General features: G+C 35.5%; 1 protein-coding gene across 3 annotated transcripts in view; it reads left to right on the forward strand.

The window, feature by feature from the left end:
• LOC110632319 (calpain-type cysteine protease DEK1) overlaps positions 1 to 20,293 on the forward strand; it is a 35,334-nt gene that overhangs the window by 8,594 nt on the left and 6,447 nt on the right. For all 3 annotated transcript variants that reach the window (XM_021780508.2, XM_021780509.2, XM_058136030.1), the window contains exons 3-22: positions 1,460 to 1,710; positions 8,042 to 8,224; positions 8,453 to 8,588; positions 8,909 to 9,039; positions 9,148 to 9,262; positions 9,356 to 10,388; positions 10,622 to 10,732; positions 13,229 to 13,287; positions 14,053 to 14,215; positions 14,441 to 14,714; positions 14,856 to 15,006; positions 15,152 to 15,263; positions 15,351 to 15,516; positions 15,653 to 15,723; positions 15,868 to 15,959; positions 16,089 to 16,251; positions 16,417 to 16,488; positions 18,324 to 18,698; positions 18,786 to 18,901; positions 18,997 to 19,294. In XM_021780508.2, coding sequence (XP_021636200.2) covers positions 1,460 to 1,710; positions 8,042 to 8,224; positions 8,453 to 8,588; positions 8,909 to 9,039; positions 9,148 to 9,262; positions 9,356 to 10,388; positions 10,622 to 10,732; positions 13,229 to 13,287; positions 14,053 to 14,215; positions 14,441 to 14,714; positions 14,856 to 15,006; positions 15,152 to 15,263; positions 15,351 to 15,516; positions 15,653 to 15,723; positions 15,868 to 15,959; positions 16,089 to 16,251; positions 16,417 to 16,488; positions 18,324 to 18,698; positions 18,786 to 18,901; positions 18,997 to 19,294 — 4,072 coding nt within the window. The remainder of the gene's footprint in view (positions 1 to 1,459; positions 1,711 to 8,041; positions 8,225 to 8,452; positions 8,589 to 8,908; positions 9,040 to 9,147; positions 9,263 to 9,355; positions 10,389 to 10,621; positions 10,733 to 13,228; positions 13,288 to 14,052; positions 14,216 to 14,440; positions 14,715 to 14,855; positions 15,007 to 15,151; positions 15,264 to 15,350; positions 15,517 to 15,652; positions 15,724 to 15,867; positions 15,960 to 16,088; positions 16,252 to 16,416; positions 16,489 to 18,323; positions 18,699 to 18,785; positions 18,902 to 18,996; positions 19,295 to 20,293) is intronic.

A 20,293-nucleotide genomic window follows, 5' to 3' on the forward strand; every position in this document is an offset into this window, starting at 1 on the left:
GCCATTTGTTGAGACAAAGAAAACTAATCGAAACGCTAATGCAAAGTGCTTACAGCCGCAAAATAATCCAAAATCACAAATCAAGCAAATACCGAAATAGGATCTGAGAGCCAAACCTCAGAAGTCTTTTAATGGTGTACTGGATCAGGCAACATCACACGGTGGTGGAATGAGGGGGTTGAGGCGATGCTGATTGGAGTCGAAATCGCCGGCGGACGAGCCTCCACGCGCCGGCGAGTGAAGAAACGGCGAGAACCTGAGTTGGGCGTGTGAGCCTCACGCGCTTGGATTCCGGCGACTGGATCAGAGGGGACGGCCGGTCGTAGGCCAATGTCTCTCCTGAGCTGGGTGGTGAGAACAAATAGTCACCCTAAATAGATGACCTAGGGTAACAGTGGGTTTCAGTCCAGAAACAGACAGGAAAGAAATTGCAGATTTAGATTCCTTAATGAACCTGCTCTGATACCATGTAGAAAGAGATGATTCTCCTTAATTTCAATTAATCTGTACATGGGTATATATATACAATTGATTCCTGTAATTGTGTTCTACTAATTAGGAAGAAATCCTAAATAAGAAATCCTAAATAGGAATACAGAATACAGAATATACAGAGAAATAATATAGTGATTGACTTTCCATAACAATATTATTGAATCAAATTGAATATTATTATTTTAATTTTTTTAAAATCCTCTGTTTGCATGTGTGTGTTCTTTCTCACTGTTCCAAATTCGATTCTCTCCCTCTTTCTCCATCCTATCTCAGATGTTAGGTCTAATAAATGGAAAAATCTAATAATTGAAGGAAAGGAGTAGCGAAGAATGATATCACAACAGCAATCTTACTCTTGCCCCCCAAAAAGACATGCATTTGTAGAAGAATGATGGGAAGAGGACAGAGAGAGGGGTTGGGGGTGGGGAAGAAAAGAGCAGTGAGGAATTAATTAAAATAATAATATTTTATTTGATTCAGTAATAAAATAATTTTGGTCAATTCAGGTTATTATTGCTAAAATTGATATCAAAATAAAAGGTTTGAATTAAAATTAAAATGATTGAGATTGACTAAAATTGATAATGCGGGCAAATGTTTGGATTATTTTGGTCAATTGGCCCTAATTAAGCTAATTGCTAATTGAAACCAATATCTAAGCTTTTAGTAAAGATTAATAAAATTAAAAGAATTGACCAAAATTGAAAAAGAATGCAAAGTTTGGATTTTTGATCATTTGGAATTATTATATTATTTCTTGTTTTGTATTTTTACTTTTTTTTTTTAAAAAAAAGATACCACTACATTTATTTTTCTGTTGAACAAATCTTTTGATTATTTTGTTATCGAATGTAAATGAGCTGTTTCTAGCTGGTTAATGTACCATTATTTGTTCTGCTAGCAGCCTGTAATTGATTTTGATCTGTATCTCACTCTTTTCCTTGGTTGGAATTTCTTTTTTCAGTTGGATCTTTGCTAGAAAATGGCCTTATGTTTTACGAGGATCTCAGCTGGGTTTACTATGTCATGTTCTCTCTATGTCAGCATGGATGATTGTTATATCTCCAATTTTGGTTCTTATCATGTGGGGCTCATGGTTGATTGTAATATTGGGTCGCGATATAATTGGTTTGGCTGTAATAATGGCTGGTACTGCTCTTCTATTGGCATTCTATTCAATCATGCTTTGGTGGAGAACACAATGGCAAAGTTCAAGTATGTATTTCCTTGACCTCTATCATTAACAAAATTGAGGTTTTATTTTCCATCTAGAAAATGCAGTCCTTTTCTTTTTAATAAAGTTTTAAGTACTTTAATGTCTATTTGGGAACTTGTGTAGAGCATATCCCTTTGGTGCCTTATATGAGTATTTTACTTCTTTTATAAAATTTCTTTTATTTTAAGTTCTCATTTCATTGCAAACATGCTTTACTGCATGCATTCATTTTATAAGTTCCTGATTAGGCAAGGCAATAGTAAACATGACACATGAACAGACAGAAAATGAAAGCATTTGGGAATTGGAATTACCTTAATCATGTTGGTTACAATTTTATTGACATGATTTTGACAAAAGATAGTCATGGTTTGTCATAGGTGGAACCACAAAAATGAAATGAGCTTACTTATGCCTTGGTTAATTAATTATAAGGGTAAATTACTATTTAGTCCCTGAGTTATAGTGTTATTAATGATTTGGTCCTCGTATTTTCAGAATTACATTTTTTAGCTTCGCACTTGATAAATGAGATTTTCTATTAGTCAATGGATATATGGATGGGTCAATGGGGAGAGGTTATTTTTTTCATACCCTTAATACCCTCCTTTCCCTTGCTTCCCTCTCCCTCTTATTTATCTCTCTCTCTCTCTCTCTCTCTCTCTCTCTCTCTCTCTCTCCAAGCGATTCAATGCTATTGAAGCAATGAATAGAATTGGTTGGTGAAGAGTCTAGAGAAGATGAAAGGAATGCTGGTAGAGGCTCACTCCTTTCTTGGAGAGTCGTTGGCAAGATTTGAATTTGCCTTAGATGCTATTGTGGCTTGCCTTCATACCTCCTCCAATGCTCAGGTACTCTCCAATCCCCTCTCCTCCTCGCTCACCTTCACTTACATAAATTAATCGATTGGAAGTGCCGCTAGGAATCCAAGTTGACCTACCATGAACTCCTCAATCGGATCTCCCTTCTTATCCTTGGTCAACACCATGCCCTCAGTGACCTTAATTTTGATTTCTTTGATGACCTTCTTGACTCGATTCTTCTCAAACTCAAGCTAAATCTGTTTGGTTGAATTTCTTCAAATTAGCCTCGAAGCAACCTAATTTTTGACCAAATATCAAGTCTTACTACAAGCTTGTTCGCATGTTGTTGCGAGCTCGAATGCACAAGGAGAATAGGAACTATTTTAAATGAACCAATCGGTCTTTGTCAGAATAACTACTCTTTGTTTCTTGTTTGGGATGAGCTTATTAGGGTTGCGTTTTGACCTACTGTTTTTTATATGATATTGAAAGTACATGTTGAGAATGGAATGACAAAGTATGCACTGCATGTGTTTGATAATAGGAAGAGAACGAGTGGGTGAGTTCAGAGAGAGAAACAATTGAAGGAGGAGGGCATTAAGGTACTTTCACTTTTAATTAATGGTGAATCGGTGATAACATCAAAATATGAACGGAGGGACTGTAGGGAGGGGGGCGTGAGGCGAAATATCATCCATTAGAATTATATAAAATGCTCCAGGTAATGCCTAGGAAAGATGGTGGAGTCACAATGGTCTCACTTAAGTACCACCTCCTTAGACAACATTTCCTAGATATGCACTTCATACAATCCCAATAGAATCAAACCACTGGTAAGTACCGTCTTCCCATAACACTACCACGGTACTAAAGATTTATGCCACGAAGGCATGGATAGACAGGAGTCGCCTTCCGGATAATAACCGGAACATATTCAGTGTTTCTTCCGAGGGTCATGGATGACAACTTACTCCTTGCAGAGTTTCCACAACCGTCATTACCATAGTCCAATGTCTAGGTTCGGGATAGTGGGTATGTAAGGGGAAGTTGTTAGGCACCCCTTACGTCTGGTCTAACCTCGTTGATTCGAGTGCCAGTCCTCTACTAATGTTTCTAGAAGTCTTGTTTATTATTCTTTTATTAAACTTTATCCTAAAAAATGCAATTCTAATCCTACACACGCAAGTAATTCACAAAAGGGTTGTTGTTTACACGCAATTTTTATGCACAAGTAATTCCTATCTATGGGTTGCTAATTATTTAAATGATATTTACAAATGGCTAAAATTAATTTATTATTGAGAATTTAATTTACAAACAAATTCAATTTTAAATAACTCTACGTTTTTATTTAACCTAATTAATTAATTTTCACCAAGTTACCCTAAGGATAATTGAATTAGGTTAATTATGTACATGTGTGATTTATTCTAATATCACATAAGGCCCAAATAATCACAACCTAATAAAGATTTCTATCATGCAAATTTATTTTACAATTACCAAGTGTTAAATTAAATTTATTTTACATGTCAATGTTTGTTTAATTTACAAACAAAATTAATTTTAATTTACAAAGTATTTATTTAAATTAATTACATGCAAAAGTCAGTTAAATTAAAAACAAATTTAATTTTAATTTACCAAATAAAAATTCTATTATTACTGCAATTTCACGCCAATGGTTATTCGAGGAGTTTAGAGCTACTTACCTGTTGGTAAATGCAGTTGCCATTGGGGCAAGCTGTCCTTAAAAAAGGGTATTCTCTTCTAGTATGGCAATGATATCCCTGGCTTACTCCCGTTTAGCTCCACATAAGCTCCACGCAAATGTCCTCTTTGGTACTTACCTTAGAGCTACTTATCAATTTTGTTTGTAATAAAAAATAAAGAAACTAAAGAAAATAAAAGAAATAAAGAAAATATTAATAACAATTTATATTGGATTCTAACTCTAGTCTCTTAAAGGGTTAAGATTCCTAATTAGTTACAACTACTTAATGGTCTAAGTCTTCTAACATGATCCAAACGCTTCATAACACTTATTGAATTAAAAGAGCACAGAAAAATATATCAAATATCAATTAAAACCCAAGAAAATACAAGAACATGCATAAATATACAATTTTTAAATTCTGGTAGATTAACGGTAGCAAGAAATCTGATTTTTTAAAAATAGTTAGACATGCCTAAAAATCATAAAAAAATGACAGAAGACAGCCTACATATCATACAAGATCATAAAATTTATAAATAAAACAAAACCCTAACCGAATGGTCTACATAAATCGTAACTTTTCTAAGTGACAGAATCGTACTACTTTTTTGTAAAATTCATAACTCATTAACTACAACAGATATGAATGCAAAACCAATTGGAAAATATTTATAAGATTTTGAAATTAATTTTAGACATTAGATTTACACAAAAATATTAAGAAACAAGGGAGATATGGGCTCCACAAATCGGGTATCTTGCAAATCGGATTTTACAGAAACTCTAACTTCAAACAGCCATAACTTATAAAATATTAAAGCTTTTTTAGTGATTCTTGAGCCTAAAATTAATAGAATTTCATATAGAATATGAATGTAATTTTTACAAATTTTTTTACATATTCAGAAAATAACGAAAAATAATAAAAATACTAGAGACAGAAAACTGAACATGTGCAGAGTTGTGTATCCCATCAAATTAAACATGATTACATGATCTATATGAACATATAAAATAAATTAAAAACAAGGAACATAGAATTAAATATTACATGACATAGATCTTGAAAAGAAAATAAAAGAACTAACCTTTAAGAAATATCGCTAGAAAAAAAAGAAGAACTGAAAGAATTTTGGCTATTCCTCTCTTTAATTTTTTTTTTCTCCTCCACCTTTTTTTTTCCTCCTCTTTTTCCCTCTTTTTATTTTTTATCAGTGGGGTATTTATAGGGTTTTGGGAGAGAGGTGTGATAGGGTTTGGAGTCCTAGCGTGATAAAGTTCAGATAACTTAAATAAGTAGGATTGCAGAATTTGGGTGAGACTGAAATATAGATGAGGTGTTTCAACTAATGGGAAGAGAAGGAAAGGGGAAGACACCAATAGGGAGTGAGGAAGAGGTGTGGTAGGGTTTGAAGTCCTAGTGTGATAAGGTTCAGATAACTTAAACAACTGGGATCGAGGAAGTTGGGCGAGACTGGGATATGGGTGAAGTGTTCCAACCAATAGGAAGAGAGGGATAGAGAAAAAGATATTTTTTTATTTTAATTTTTAAAAAATAAATTAAATAGGTGTTATTTAAAATTTATAACTATGCTTTCTTAGGCCTATGGGGCCCAATTAAACTTAATTAGGTACATTTAAAAATTACCCATATTAAATTTAAACAAAACAAAATTTTATTTAAATTTAATTAAATTCGCTTTCCAAAAAAAAACATATTATTATTTTTTTTCAAGATCATGCCACGGAATTAATAATTCAACTCCATGCCTCTAATTACATTTTACAGTCATATAATTTTTCATCATCGGGTTTCCCACAGCCTCAATGCACATGCTCATCACAAAATAAGGGTCTACAGGGACCAAAATGTTGATTTTATCAAAAGTCAGGGGCTAAAAAAGATAATTCTTAAAATATGAGGGTTAAGTCACTAACAACGCTATAACTTAGGGACTAAATATTTATTTACCCTAATTATAACAACAAAAACACACGGACAGACAGACATATCCACTAATTATGTTTTATGTAAGTTTTTTAGAAAAATCAATTATAAGTTTGTAATTTTTAAAAATAAAAAATAAAAAAAAAGGAAAAAAGGAAGCTTAATATATAAATGTGTTGGGATCCTATTGTTTGGGGACCCTTTTCTTAAGATATTAGGCTGGGATTCCTTATGGAGGAGACTTTGAATTGACATTGTTGAGCCTTAAGAGGTTGACCATAAGCAGCATGATAATTATCCAAGTTACAAACATAAGTGCAAAGTGTTGAGTAATGTAAGGCAAACCTTATCCTGCTGGAGTCCATATTGGGTAATTTGTACATAATGAAACATAAAAAGTGAATGTGAAAATAAACTTGGTAAAGCATCAAGGGAAAAAAATGGATCCTAGAGGAGTAAAGAAGCAATGTAGCAGAAAAAGCTATTGAATAAATATGAAGATGTAAGAATATGTTAACAACAAAGGGGGGAGCATTTACTATACTATCTGGGTTATTTTTTTGTATATGAATGATTGTGGAATGCATATGTAAGATGGATAATGAAATCTGTTAGAGTGCTGATTTTAAAGTTTTTATGTGCGTGCATTCATATGTAAATTTCTTTTTCTTCTATTATTAAAACAGCCTTGGAGTATATATGTAGTGAAAGTGGAGTTTTGTTGTTAGGTGGCGTAAATTGTGATGCAGTCTTCATACATCCTAATTGGGGAATTCAACCTAGGTTGTGTATCATTGTGGATTTATTTATTTTTAAATTTAATTTTGATAAAGAAAATAAATTTACTTTAACTACAAGACTAGCATGCTTCTTCAAATAAAATTTAGTAACTTAGTATGAGGTCTGTTCAAGATTGGATTTCCTTTATGACACCCAAGTGCGAAAAACTAATTTCTTGGGAGAAATTAAGAATGAAGCTGCAACATGGGAAATTTTGTTGTTTGGCAAAGTGCTTCTATATCCAAGGAGACAAAAATGTTCTCACTATGATAGTATACATTTTTACAAGAAAAAATGAATTGGATTTGAATCTCACACCTAAAACTATTGCCTACTCTCAGAGACTGCAGAGTGCAGATTGCCTTTCTCATCCTTTGTGCTATATTGGGTTAAAACCCACCAAAAAAAAAAAAATCATTTGTTAGCTACTGTTGTAGCAGTTTACTTTCTTAATCACACAAGGAAGAGTTTAAATAGGCAAATCTCCAATTTCCTATTGCTTGCTCAACAAGAAATGAGATACCTCCAGCAGGTGTTATTATGACTTTCATAATTTGTTAAGAATGTTCTTCTCTAGAAATATTTTACTCCTGAAAGCCACTTTATACATTGTTGATGGAAGTATGACATTGCTTTGGGGTTTGGGTACAAGTTTTATGTGGTAATTGGGCCTCTTCTCAATCTCTTGAAGTTGGATTGGGCGTTCTAACATGAAATTATTAAGTGGCAGTTTTCGTGTGTACCTAGACTTCATTTATAGACCCATTTGTTTATTTGGGCTACCCAGCAGCAATTGCTGCAATTCCAATATAATTTCTGTTGGGCCTACATTTCATGCAAATAGGGGTGTTCAGAGTGGGAAGTCCCATATTGGTTTAATTGTTGATTTCATCACATGTTGAATTTTATTTTATTCTCTGGTTCTTGCTTATCTCGAACTTTAATGTTCTGTCTTTGGAATTAATTGAAGTTTGCTCCTATTGTTGTATAATTCAGCTTTTCATGTTCTTGTGATTCATTCTCCTTTCATTTCTCCTATACTTTTAGTGTGGCACTGATTTTCTTTATTTTGTCTTTAACAGGGGTAGTTGCTATTCTCCTCCTCCTGGCTGTTGCACTACTCTGTGCGTACGAACTGTGTGCTGTGTATGTTACAGCTGGTAAAAATGCATCAGAGCGTTATTCACCCTCTGGTTTCTTTTTCGGTGTCTCAGCAATTGCTTTGGCGATCAACATGCTTTTTATTTGTCGCATGGTCTTTAATGGTAAGATTTGCTGTGTTTATCAGTTATCACAGACTCACAGTAGGCACTGCTACGCTTCCATGTTATGGATATGTTGTTAAATTCTTAATAAATTATTCTATAATTGCCAAACATGAGCCCTGAGGATGCAATTAATAGTAATTATTGCTATCAGTTTTTGATACAATTAATACTTGCACTTTTGTTGCTTTTGTTTTTTTTTTTTTTTAATTTATTTGATAACTGCAGGGAATGGCTTAGATGTGGATGAGTACGTGCGCAGGGCTTACAAATTTGCTTATGGTGATTGTATAGAAATGGGTCCTATGGCTTGTTTACCTGAACCACCTGATCCCAATGAACTATATCCTCGGCAGTCTAGCAGGTAAGCCCTGTTCAGTGTTGTGGCCATGAACAAGGTGCACACACTCTTTTCAGTGAGCCACTTTCGATCTGGTTCTCATTTTACATCTTTCTATATTGGTTCTCATTTTACGTCTTTCTATATAATATTTGAGGGTATATGACCCTCTCAATATAGAGGGCTGATTTAAATCTTCCAACTCCCTTCTAGGTTTCAAATTATCAAATGCTTTTATGAATACTAGATCTGATATGTTTTGATGTTCTGTGTCTAAATGATTTTTCTTGGGTTTTTTGTTTTTCAATTCTTCAGTCTCTTCTGATTATGCTTTCTGTTTATAGGGCTTCACATCTTGGTCTACTCTACCTCGGCTCCCTTGTCGTTCTTTTTGTGTACTCCATTTTATATGGTCTGACTGCAACGGAAGTGCGCTGGCTTGGAGCCATTACATCAGCTGCTGTTATTATCCTTGGTATCTTGTTAACAGCTGTATTTTCACACTTTGATGTCTGCATTGCTGTCATGCCAATCGTTTAGTTATTTTTGAGATTATAATTTAGTTTGGTTCAATGTTATGCAGATTGGAATATGGGAGCATGCTTGTATGGATTTCAGGTTCTTCAAAGCCGTGTTGTAGCACTTTTTGTTGCTGGCACATCCAGGGTTTTTCTTATTTGCTTTGGGGTGCATTACTGGTTTGTTAGAGAATTTTGTTGTAGTCATAAGTTTTGCCTTACCGATTTGGTTAGTATATATCTCACAATCACTATTCTTTTTCTTTGATTCAGGTACTTGGGGCACTGTATTAGTTATGCAGTTGTAGCATCTGTGCTGTTAGGTGCTGCTGTTTCTCGCCATTTATCGGTTACAAACCCGCTGGCATCAAGAAGAGATGCCTTACAGAACACTGTGATTCGCCTAAGGGAGGGTTTCCGCAGAAAGGAACAGAACACTTCATCTAGCTCTTCTGAAGGTTGTGGCTCAAGTGTAAAACGCAGTAGTAGTGTTGAAGCTGGTGCCCCTACCCTTGCTAATATTGTGGAATCCGGTAGCCAGTGTACAGCACAATGCAGAATTGATGCTAATAACTGGAATAATGCTGTTCTATGTCGAACTGTGAGTTCTCATGAAGGGATAAATAGTGATAAAAGCGTTGACAGTGGAAGGCCAAGCTTGGCAATGTGTAGCAGTTCTTGTCGTTCAGTTGTCCAAGAACCTGAAGCTGGGACATCTGGGGATAAAAATTTTGATCATAATAACTCTCTGGTAGTTTGCTCTAGCAGTGGTCTTGACAGTCAGGGTTGTGAGTCCAGCTCATCGACATCTGCAAACCAACAACTGTTAGATTTGAATCTTGCTCTGGCATTTCAAGACACGCTGAATGACCCTAGGATTACATCTTTACTGAGAAAGAGGGCAAGGCAAGGTGATAGAGAACTGACTAGTTTGTTGCAGGACAAAGGATTGGATCCAAATTTTGCTATGATGTTGAAAGAGAAAAACTTGGATCCAACTATCCTGGCATTACTACAGAGGAGTAGTTTGGATGCAGATAGGGATCATCGTGACAATACTGATATCACGATTGTTGACTCTAACAGTGTTGACAATGCTCTGCCAAATCAAATTTCTCTGTCAGAAGAGCTAAGGCTTCATGGGCTTGAAAAGTGGCTTCAGTTGTCTAGATTTGTTCTGCATCACATAGCAGGTACTCCAGAGCGAGCATGGGTTCTCTTTAGTTTCATCTTCATCCTTGAGACTATTATTATGGCAATTTTTCGTCCCAACACAATTAAAATTATAAATGCTACACACCAACAAGTGAGTGAGGAATCTCTTTCTCTCTAAGTTTATGCTCATTTTAATTTTCCTGATTTACGTGTAAGATTTACATTCTCTCTTAGTTTTTTTTTTAATTTTTATTTTTATTTTATTTTTTTTAATTTGTAATAAATAAATGTTTGGGATAAAGGCTGAGTTGAGTTGAGTTGAGTTGAGTTGTAATAAATAAAGCTCATTTGGAAATTTGGTGCAATGTTGAAATGTTGTTGCAGTTTGAGTTTGGCTTTGCAGTGCTGCTGTTATCTCCTGTTGTCTGCTCAATTATGGCTTTTCTTCAATCACTTAAGGCAGAAGAATTGGCCATGACATCAAGACCTCGCAAGGTAGATATTACTGAATGTTGCTACTTTTAACTTTGAAAATGGTTGAATTTGAATCACGACTTAGTTTTAGATTGACTTGAGATGCTGTTAGCACCATCACCTTCAAATATTGTGTGGGGCAGCAATTAATAGATTAAAATATATCTGTTGTTAATAAGCTGGTAACATTTTGGTTTGAGGGATGTTCTATACTTGGAGGTTTTCCTCATTAGAGTGGTTTGCTTCAATTTAATCTGCTGGTATATTATTTTTACCACTTCTTAGATATCTAAGGTTGTGCTCATCAAAGTGGTTGGCTTGAGCTGTATCTGCAGGGTATCTCACTGCTACTTCTCATATATCTGAGGTTTCGCTTATTGTAGTGGTTGGCTTCAGCTGAGCCTCCATGTGTCTTACTGTTACCACTTAGGTATTGGCTGGTCCTGGTTTTCGCCCCTTGTAGCCATGTGAAGAGATAATGATCTAAGGAACACTTGTGCAATTATGAATAAGCTGTTTCACTCAATTGCATTGATGTACAACATTATGTGTTGGAAATTTGGCTGCTATGAGCTTATAACTGCTTTGCATGTTAAGCATTCCTTGTCGTGCTTTGGAATAAAGGCACTTTCAGAATGGAGTTCAGTTGCCATCTGCAATCTTGTAGTGGGATGATGAGAATGGCATTCTGGTTGTGTATGATTGATTGCTGACATGGAATTGGCATTGAATGTTGTGACAGGAAGTCTAAAATTTTAGATGCAGACATAACTGCATATAGGTTATTTTCTGAATGAATAATACCATATGTGTGTCCTTATGCATTGGGTCTTGAAACAGCAATCTAGACATAGATGTAACTGTATGTAGGTTTCTGAATTTGTGAATCATAATATCATGCATTTGCATTCATAATATTGTTACTTTGTTTGCATGTAGAACATTGATATATGGGGAAGGGGTATTTGAATTGTTGATTGTCATGGAAATTGATCGACAAAGATGTGATTGCACCAGCTTTTGGCTAACATGCGAACTGATTGACAAAAATGTGATTCCACAAGCTTTTGGCTAATGTATGAGAATACTTTTTTCAATTGTTGAAACAAGTTTGAAACAGAGATGGATGTGTCATACCCGCAATTATCTGGGTCCTTCTAAGTATATAGATGGAGCTGGCCGATAAAAGATGTAGTTATAGACTTTGAATTCAGATAGTCCATGACCTCTGTGTTTGTGCTTGCAGCAGTATGGGTGTTCTCGGTAGTAGGTACATACAAGCGTTGAAAGATATGTATGAAGGAGCAACTACTATTGTGCTCAGAGTGGGAGGGGACACGAGATTTTCCGACCTCAATTGGATTACACCAAGGATCAGCCATAAGCCTTTACCTTTTTACATTAGTTTTAGATGAATTGACGAAACATATACAGGAGAGTATTCCTTGGTGCATGATGTTTGCGGATGATATTGTTCTGATAGATGAGACACGATAAGGAGTCAATAGAAAGCTAGAGCTTTGGAGAAGTACTCTAGAGTCAAAGGGTTTTAAGTTAAGTAGAACGAAAACAGAATACATGCATTGCAAGTTCAGTGAAGGGCAAACTGGTGATAGGAAAGGAGTTAGTTTGAATGGAGTGGTACTGTCCCAAAGTAATCACTTTAAATATCTAGACTGAGCCCTTCAAGTAGATGGGGGATGTGAGGAGGATGTTAGTCATAGGATTAAAGTCGGATGGTTGAAGTGGAGATGTGCCACGGGAGTTTTATGTGATCGTAAGATTCCCAATAAATTGAAAGGAAAATTTTACCGTACAGCCATACGACCGGCTATGTTATATAGTAGTGAGTGTTGGGCATTGAAAGAGTCGTATGCGTCTAAGATAAGAGTTGCAGAGATGAGAATGTTAAAGGTGGATGAGTGGCCATACTAGACTAGATAAAGTCCGTAATGAGTATATTAGAGAAAAGGTAGGAGTTGTGCCAATTGAAGATAAGTTGAGAGAAGGGAGATTGAGGTGGTTTGGTCATGTGAAACGTAGATATACGGAGGCTCCAGTTAGACAAGTAAAGCACATTAGGTTGGAGGATAGAAAGAAAAAAAGGGGTAGACCTAAATTGACTTGGAGGAGAGTAGTACAACATAATCTAGAAGCATTACACATTTTTGAGGAATTAGCCTAAAATCATTTAGAGTGGAGAAAGCGAATCCATATAGCCGACCCCAAATTTTTGGGATAAAGGCTTAGTTGAGTTGAATTGAGTTGAGTCTCTTTTATGTGCAGGTTATGCAATGCTATACTCCTAGTGTAATTGTGCCCTCACCTTGTGCGCCTCTTCGTTGCTCTCTTAATTTATCTTTTCTTCTGCTTTGAAAAAATAAATATGTTATGCACATTTATTTCCCCCGTTAATTATACCTTTGCATGGAAAAGAAAATTCAGCTATTTGTTTCGTGGGTTTTCTAATGGAATTAATGGTTGTCTCATCTCTCTCAAAATTTCTCTGGTTTTCAGTATGGGTTTATTGCCTGGTTGCTCAGTACATGTGTTGGATTATTGCTTTCCTTCTTGAGGTATGGTACATTTCATATTTTGGCCCTTCACTTTTATCATTTTTCACTTTTCCTTTGAGGGAACTTTCTTGTATCCTATATGCATGCCCTGATGATTTCTTGTTTTGGGAAATTTGACCACTTGAGGCTTTACATTCAGGCCCTGGGTTATTCATATTTATAATTATGCCTTAGATTAGGAAATTACACTAGATTAGAAAATCACTTTGTAATTAGGAATATTTGTTATATGCCTAAATATTGCCTGTAAATAGGTTTTTCCTGTAAACAGTTTTTAAACCCCCAAAGGCTTGAGAGAATAATCAAGCTAATTTTCTCATACAATTCTTTGTATTTCTTCTAATTCTTCAGAAATCTTGGCCATAGCCTTCCCTAATTTTTCTCTGACAATTTCTGTTTACCATTTCTTTCTCTTAATTCCACAAGACCTTGTTGAGATTGTGGGTAGTAGGTGGTTACTGAGAGTGAAATTTGGCTGGTGAGATGAATCTGGGAAAAACTTATGGAAAACTTGTTATATCAACTATTTGATGAGATAATCATCATGTTAACAGAACTTAAGTATTTATTGAAAACTATAACTTGAATAATTATTATGTCAATTTATTTGAAAACTTATTGTATCAACTTATTTCACACAAACTAATTATCCATATTTCTAGATACACATAATTTAGTTTCCAACACTTACTCTGTCTCTTGCTAATTATGTGGAAATGCAATGCTGAACTTTGATATCCATTAATATACGTAATTATTCTGCAGCAAATCATCAGTGCTCCTGGGGTTGTCCCTCACTGTCCCACTCATGGTGGCATGTCTCTCTGTTGCAATTCGAATTTGGATTCATAATGGCTACCAGGTTTGGGTTCCACAGGCACAATCTACAGGTCCTGCTGGAAATCATCGCCCTTCTAGGACAAAGGAGGTTTGTTCATCCCTTTCTTTCCCCTTTACCACCCTTCCACCTTTTTATTTATCTAATGCTTAAAAAATTTGTAAAATCTATCAAGTTTGAAGTCTATAGCAATACAATAGATTTCTCACTTTTTACTGTTTTATTTTTATAATTATGTGTTTTTATTTCTGTAGTCTTTGCATACTGACATTAAACCTTTTGTTTGATTCTGATTATGTCTTTTTTCCTTGTCAGGGAATTGTTCTTATAATTTGTCTGATAGTATTTACTGGATCTGTATTAGCTCTGGGTGCAATAGTGTCCATGAAGCCTTTAGATGATTTAGAATACAAGGGATGGGCGAGTGACCAGAAAAGCATTAGCTCTCCTTATGCATCATCAGTGTACCTTGGCTGGGCGATGGCATCTGCGATTGCTTTGGTAGTTACTGGTGTGCTACCAATTGTTTCTTGGTTTGCAACATATCGGTTTTCCATTTCTTCTGCTGTATGTGTTGGGATATTTACAGGTAATTTGTCTATTGCTTGGTCTTGACTTGTGATTAAACTTTGGCATTTTAATGTTCACACTTGGAATAACATTTTGTTCATAAGTCATCTGGATAAACATGTGAGTTTATCATTTTTGCTTGCTGTTGCTGTTTTGGCAGTTGTTCTTGTGGCATTTTGTGGTGCATCCTATTTGGAAGTTGTCAAATCTAGGGATGACCAAGTTCCAACAAAGGGTGATTTTCTAGCTGCTTTACTCCCTCTTGTGTGCATTCCAGCACTTCTATCACTTTGCTCTGGATTGCTTAAATGGTGAGATTGTAATTTTGATCGAGTAATTAAAGTTTATGGTCCAAATCCATGACCGGATATTTTCACACAACTTCAGATATTGGCACTTTATATTTTGTAGTGGATGTTCATTCACCTCTTGATCTAATGTTGAAATTGTCTGCAGGAAAGATGATGGTTGGAAACTCTCTAAAGGTGTATGCATCTTCGTTATTCTTGGTCTTCTTCTTCTGCTTGGTGCAATATCTGCTGTTATAGTTGTGATTAAGCCTTGGACTGTAAGTGAGATTTATTTCTTCTTGTTGAATTAGCACACCCTTTGGCTTATTAAGCCTTTTGACTTGGCTTTTCCACAATTTGAACAGATAGGGGCAGCATTCCTTTTAGTTGTTCTCCTGATTGTGCTAGCTATAGGTGTTATCCACCACTGGGCTTCAAACAACTTCTATTTGACCAGGACGCAGATGCTCTTTGTTTGTTTCCTTGCTTTTCTTTTGGGCTTGGCAGCATTTCTTGTTGGATGGTTTCGAGGTGAAGAAAAATGATATTATTAACCTGTATCATTTGTTTGATCTATTAATCTTGGACAGACTTAACAGCTCCAGGCTATTATTGCTACATCACCTTCTACTGTTAATGAGATTATGCTTTCACATTTCTTTATCAGGTAAACCATTTGTTGGAGCATCTGTTGGCTATTTTTCATTTCTATTTCTTCTTGCTGGACGAGCATTGACGGTAAGTTATATTGCATTTGGTTCATTCAAGTTTGACCCTTGTCTGATTTCTTTATTTATTTATTTATTTTTATCTGTTTGTTCTTCATTTGGTTTTACAAATGGTTCTTTTTTCTGGTGTGCATGTGCTTGCATCTCCCTGTAGGTCCTCCTCTCACCGCCCATTGTAGTTTATTCGCCTCGAGTACTGCCTGTTTATGTGTATGATGCTCATGCAGATTGTGGCAAGAATGTGAGGTTGGTTTGTCCTTTTCTGTTTTCTTATGTTCTTTCATTTGTTCATATTAGCATTTGATGTAAATATGTTGTATTTTTCTGCAAGAATTGCTACATCCTTTATCCACGTCTAATTTATCCTCTGAACAGTGCTGCATTTCTCGTGCTTTATGGGATTGCTTTGGCAACAGAGGGCTGGGGTGTTGTTGCTAGTTTGAAAATTTATCCACCATTTGCTGGTGCTGCTGTATCTGCAATTACTCTTGTTGTAGCCTTTGGTTTTGCTGTTTCTCGTCCTTGCCTGACCCTTGAGGTTTGCAAAGTGATCTTTTCATGCTCATGCTGCTTCTATGTGTTGTCTGTCCAACCAAATTTCTGTTTCTGCTGGTTTTAGATGTGGTTTATGTCGACTACTTGCCTAATACCTCCTTTTAACATTGTGCATCTGTTTAATTTGATAACATTCACTTATCTCCAGATGATGGAAGATGCAGTTCATTTTCTCAGTAAGGATACTATTGTCCAAGCAATTGCACGATCTGCCACTAAGGTGTCTTTGATTTGGCTTCAAACTGTTCTTTTGTTTTTGCTTTTATGTCTTCCTTTTGTGTTTGAAGAGACGTTTTTCCTTTCCAATCATCATAATGCAATATATTGTGATAGAATTCTAGGCATTACAAAATGTCATGCTATTTGTTTCCCAATGATTTTTTTTTGGGGTTCTCTCCTACATTTTGTCATTTTAAATCAGTCTTTGTGATGCTGTTTTTATTAGTTTATTTTTCTTGTTTCTTCACTACTCCTTCAGCACCGTTATGTGTTGCTTCTTCTTCTACCCAGAGTGCTTTTACTGAGGGAGGACATTTTGGGCGCAAGTTGTGGAGGTCAAAAGGAAACGCAGATATGGATTGTTTTTAAGTTATGTTTTGTAACCCTTAACACAATAGGATGGAGAAAGAGGATATATATATATATATATATATATATAGTTAACCCAACTAAATTGCGAGTGGGGTTTTGTTGAGTTTATATATATGTCTATAACCATAAAATGATATGTGTGGAATAACAAGAATTAGTTGGATAAGGAATGAATATATTTGCAGTATGGTGGGATTGGCACCTATGGAGGAAAGTTTGAGAGAAGAGAGATTGAGAAATGGATAGCTGATCTAAACTAGTTTGGAATTGAGGCTTAGTTGAGTTGAATTGGGTATAGTATTACTATAAAATTCAAATAATGTGCATAATTATATGTAGCGATTAAAAGATTTAACCAAAATTCTATGTTGATTAAATTCTAGTGTGCTACTATTTCACATAAATACTTTGTCTAAAACAAAAATATAGCGACAACTGACAAATTGTTGATTTCTAAAACATATACTTTCATGTTGGTGACTTTCAAAATGGTACTTTGTTGGCATTCAACCACATTGAAAGTTTATTTTTTTGCATTTTAAAAATTTTATAACAAAAGTGTCATAAATAGTGTTGCTAATTATTTCAGAAGGTAGAAGCATTACAATGGAGAAACCTTTGAATGATGCTTTTGTTTTCCTTTCTTCATTTGTTTCCTGCTTCTGGAATGATTGTAGCTTAGCCTCTATTAAAAGTTGAAACTTGTGGTTTAGCTGATTCATACAAGTGAAGTGTGTTTTTGTTTCCTTCAATGTTTTCCATGTGTATTTGATTTTCTCCGGTCATGGAATGAATTTTATGAAATTTATTTATGAGAAAAGTCTTTTGCACTGGGAATGAATGGGCTTGGTTTTAGAGATTGTAAACAAAAGGAGGCAATAAAAGAAGGTTTGATCTTGATGACTGACAGATAATATCTGATCAATAATTGCAATTAACTGCAATGTTTGACTATTCCAAAAAGATCACGGGTATTTTTCAAAAAAAAAAAGTATGGATGTGAAAGAGTGATTTTCCCATTATCGTCTAGTGTAGAATCCAAGATTCACTATGACTCTAGGCTACTAAGATAGTTTCAGTATACTGTGTATGGCTATATAGATTGTCTAGTTGAATTACAATTGTATTCAATCAATGGAATGGAATCAACTGAAGCTTTAAGAAAATGTTGCATAGATTGTTGCATTACCACTAATTAAAGAAGTTGAATTATGGTTTTAATTATTATATTTGTTTTCTTTATGCTGACAATGTTGAGGATATTAGCATTTAATAATGTGTACATCCATATCCTGATCAGAATCTTTTCAAAAATATTTGATACCATCGTAGAAATGTCCTTCTCCCTCCTCACCATTCTGTTTTATTATTGGAATTCAATTAGAAGTTTTTTTTTTTTGGGTAAAGTTAGTTTATTTTTCTTTCTTGTGTTTAATTTTGAAGGGATAATGTTTCATTATGCAGACAAGAAATGCTTTATCTGGAACTTATTCGGCTCCTCAGAGATCTGCTAGTTCAACAGCTCTTTTGGTTGGAGACCCTACTGCTACGCGGGACAGGGCAGGCAACCTTGTGCTTCCTAGAGATGATGTTGTGAAATTGAGAGATCGTCTAAGAAACGAGGAACGAGTCGTAGGATCATTCTTCTGCAGAATGAGATGCATGTTGTTTTTCTGTCAATCAGCCACTGATTTAGATCACAGAAGGGAAATGTGTGCACATGCGCGAATTTTGGCTTTGGAAGAGGCAGTTGACACTGAATGGGTATACATGTGGGATCGATTCGGTGGTTATTTGCTGCTATTGCTTGGTTTGACTACTACAGCAGAAAGAGTGCAGGTACATTAGGGTCCTAAGTTCTTGCTATGCATGTTTTATTTGCTTTCTATTTATGGTAATGATGTGACTGTACTCATTCTGTGGTAGGATGAGGTACGCTTGAGGCTTTTTCTTGACAGCATAGGGTTTTCAGACCTAAGTGCCAAGAAAATTAAGAAATGGATGCCTGAGGACCGTAGGCAATTTGAAATTATTCAAGACAGGTGATAATTTTTCACCCGCGCACATATATATTTTTTGTTTGTTCAACTTGCAAGATTCATCTTTTTCAGTCTAAGTACTCTTATTAACTTTGTAGCTACTTGAGAGAAAAGGAGATGGAAGAGGAAATCTTAATGCAGAGACGTGAAGAGGAGGGCAGAGGTAAAGAAAGAAGGAAGGCTCTTCTGGATAAAGAAGAACGTAAATGGAAGGAGATTGAAGCTTCTCTGATTTCCTCTATTCCTAATGCTGGCAGCAGGGAGGCAGCAGCTATGGCTGCTGCAGTACGTGCTGTAGGTGGTGATTCTGTTCTCAGTGATTCCTTTGCCCGGGAGAGGGTTGCAAGCATTGCACGTCGGATACACACTGCTCAATTAGCTCGTCGAGCACTTCAGGTTGATTTTTATATTGTAATTCATATGATGAATTTGTCACCTCTTTATGCTGAGTGATTTGTATCTGGCTTCTCCATGGTTCTTTATTTTGTGCTCCTTTTGTTCTCGATATCATACATTTAACACTGGCATTTCTTTTCATGTGTGGATGGTGTGTCTCTGGCCTAACTAGATGTTAGAAGGCTTTAGAACCTCCATGACCGTGACCATCACCTCTTCAAGATTAGTTTGAGGTATTTGGAGGATTTCTGAAACCATAATTGCTACAGGAGAACCTAGTACTTAAATAACTGGTGCGGCAGAAGCTGTTACGAAAATCTCATGCAAATTACTAGCAAAAGTATGACCAAATCAGTGGCTGGTTAAAGATCGTGGGTTGGGTTGCGTAAATGAACTGTTGTAATAGCTAGATAAATAACTGGCATTAGCAGGGTTTATCTTTGATGATACTTGATCTGTGACAACTGAAAATAGGAAGTCCAGCAACCCATCATCTGGAACATGAGGTCTTTTGGAGTTGGCATCAGAGGAGGCGGAGATAGATCTTTAAGAGACTACCAGGAGTTGAGATTAAATAGAAAAACAAAATCAAATAAGAATAGATGAATGACCTAAATTTTGCATGATACTTTTCCTAGGAATCTCTCAACAGAATTTTTAGGCATCAAAATTCACACCTAACTGTGCATCAGAATACGAGTGGCATTGCATCTAACCACACTTGAAAAACTGAAACTTTGCTAAGTTCTTCTGCATGATTAATCTTTTTTTGCAAGAAAGTTTGTGGCCTTTCATATATAGAGCAAGTGAGGAGGTGCTTCCAAGCTGTTGAGCAAACAGCTATCCCTTAAGGCTGAAGTATTTTTTTGAAAACTATGCCGCTTAGTTACTTAGTACTGCTAATTAAGCAGATTGGACTCTAAATTAATTAGTTCATATATCTTATTGAATTATTAAGAAAACCCTCAAGCCCAGTATATCCAATCCTGTATAATCAAG

The sequence above is a fragment of the Hevea brasiliensis genome, chromosome 15, assembly GCF_030052815.1.
Source record: "Hevea brasiliensis isolate MT/VB/25A 57/8 chromosome 15, ASM3005281v1, whole genome shotgun sequence".
In the NCBI taxonomy this organism is placed as follows: Eukaryota; Viridiplantae; Streptophyta; class Magnoliopsida; order Malpighiales; family Euphorbiaceae; genus Hevea; species Hevea brasiliensis.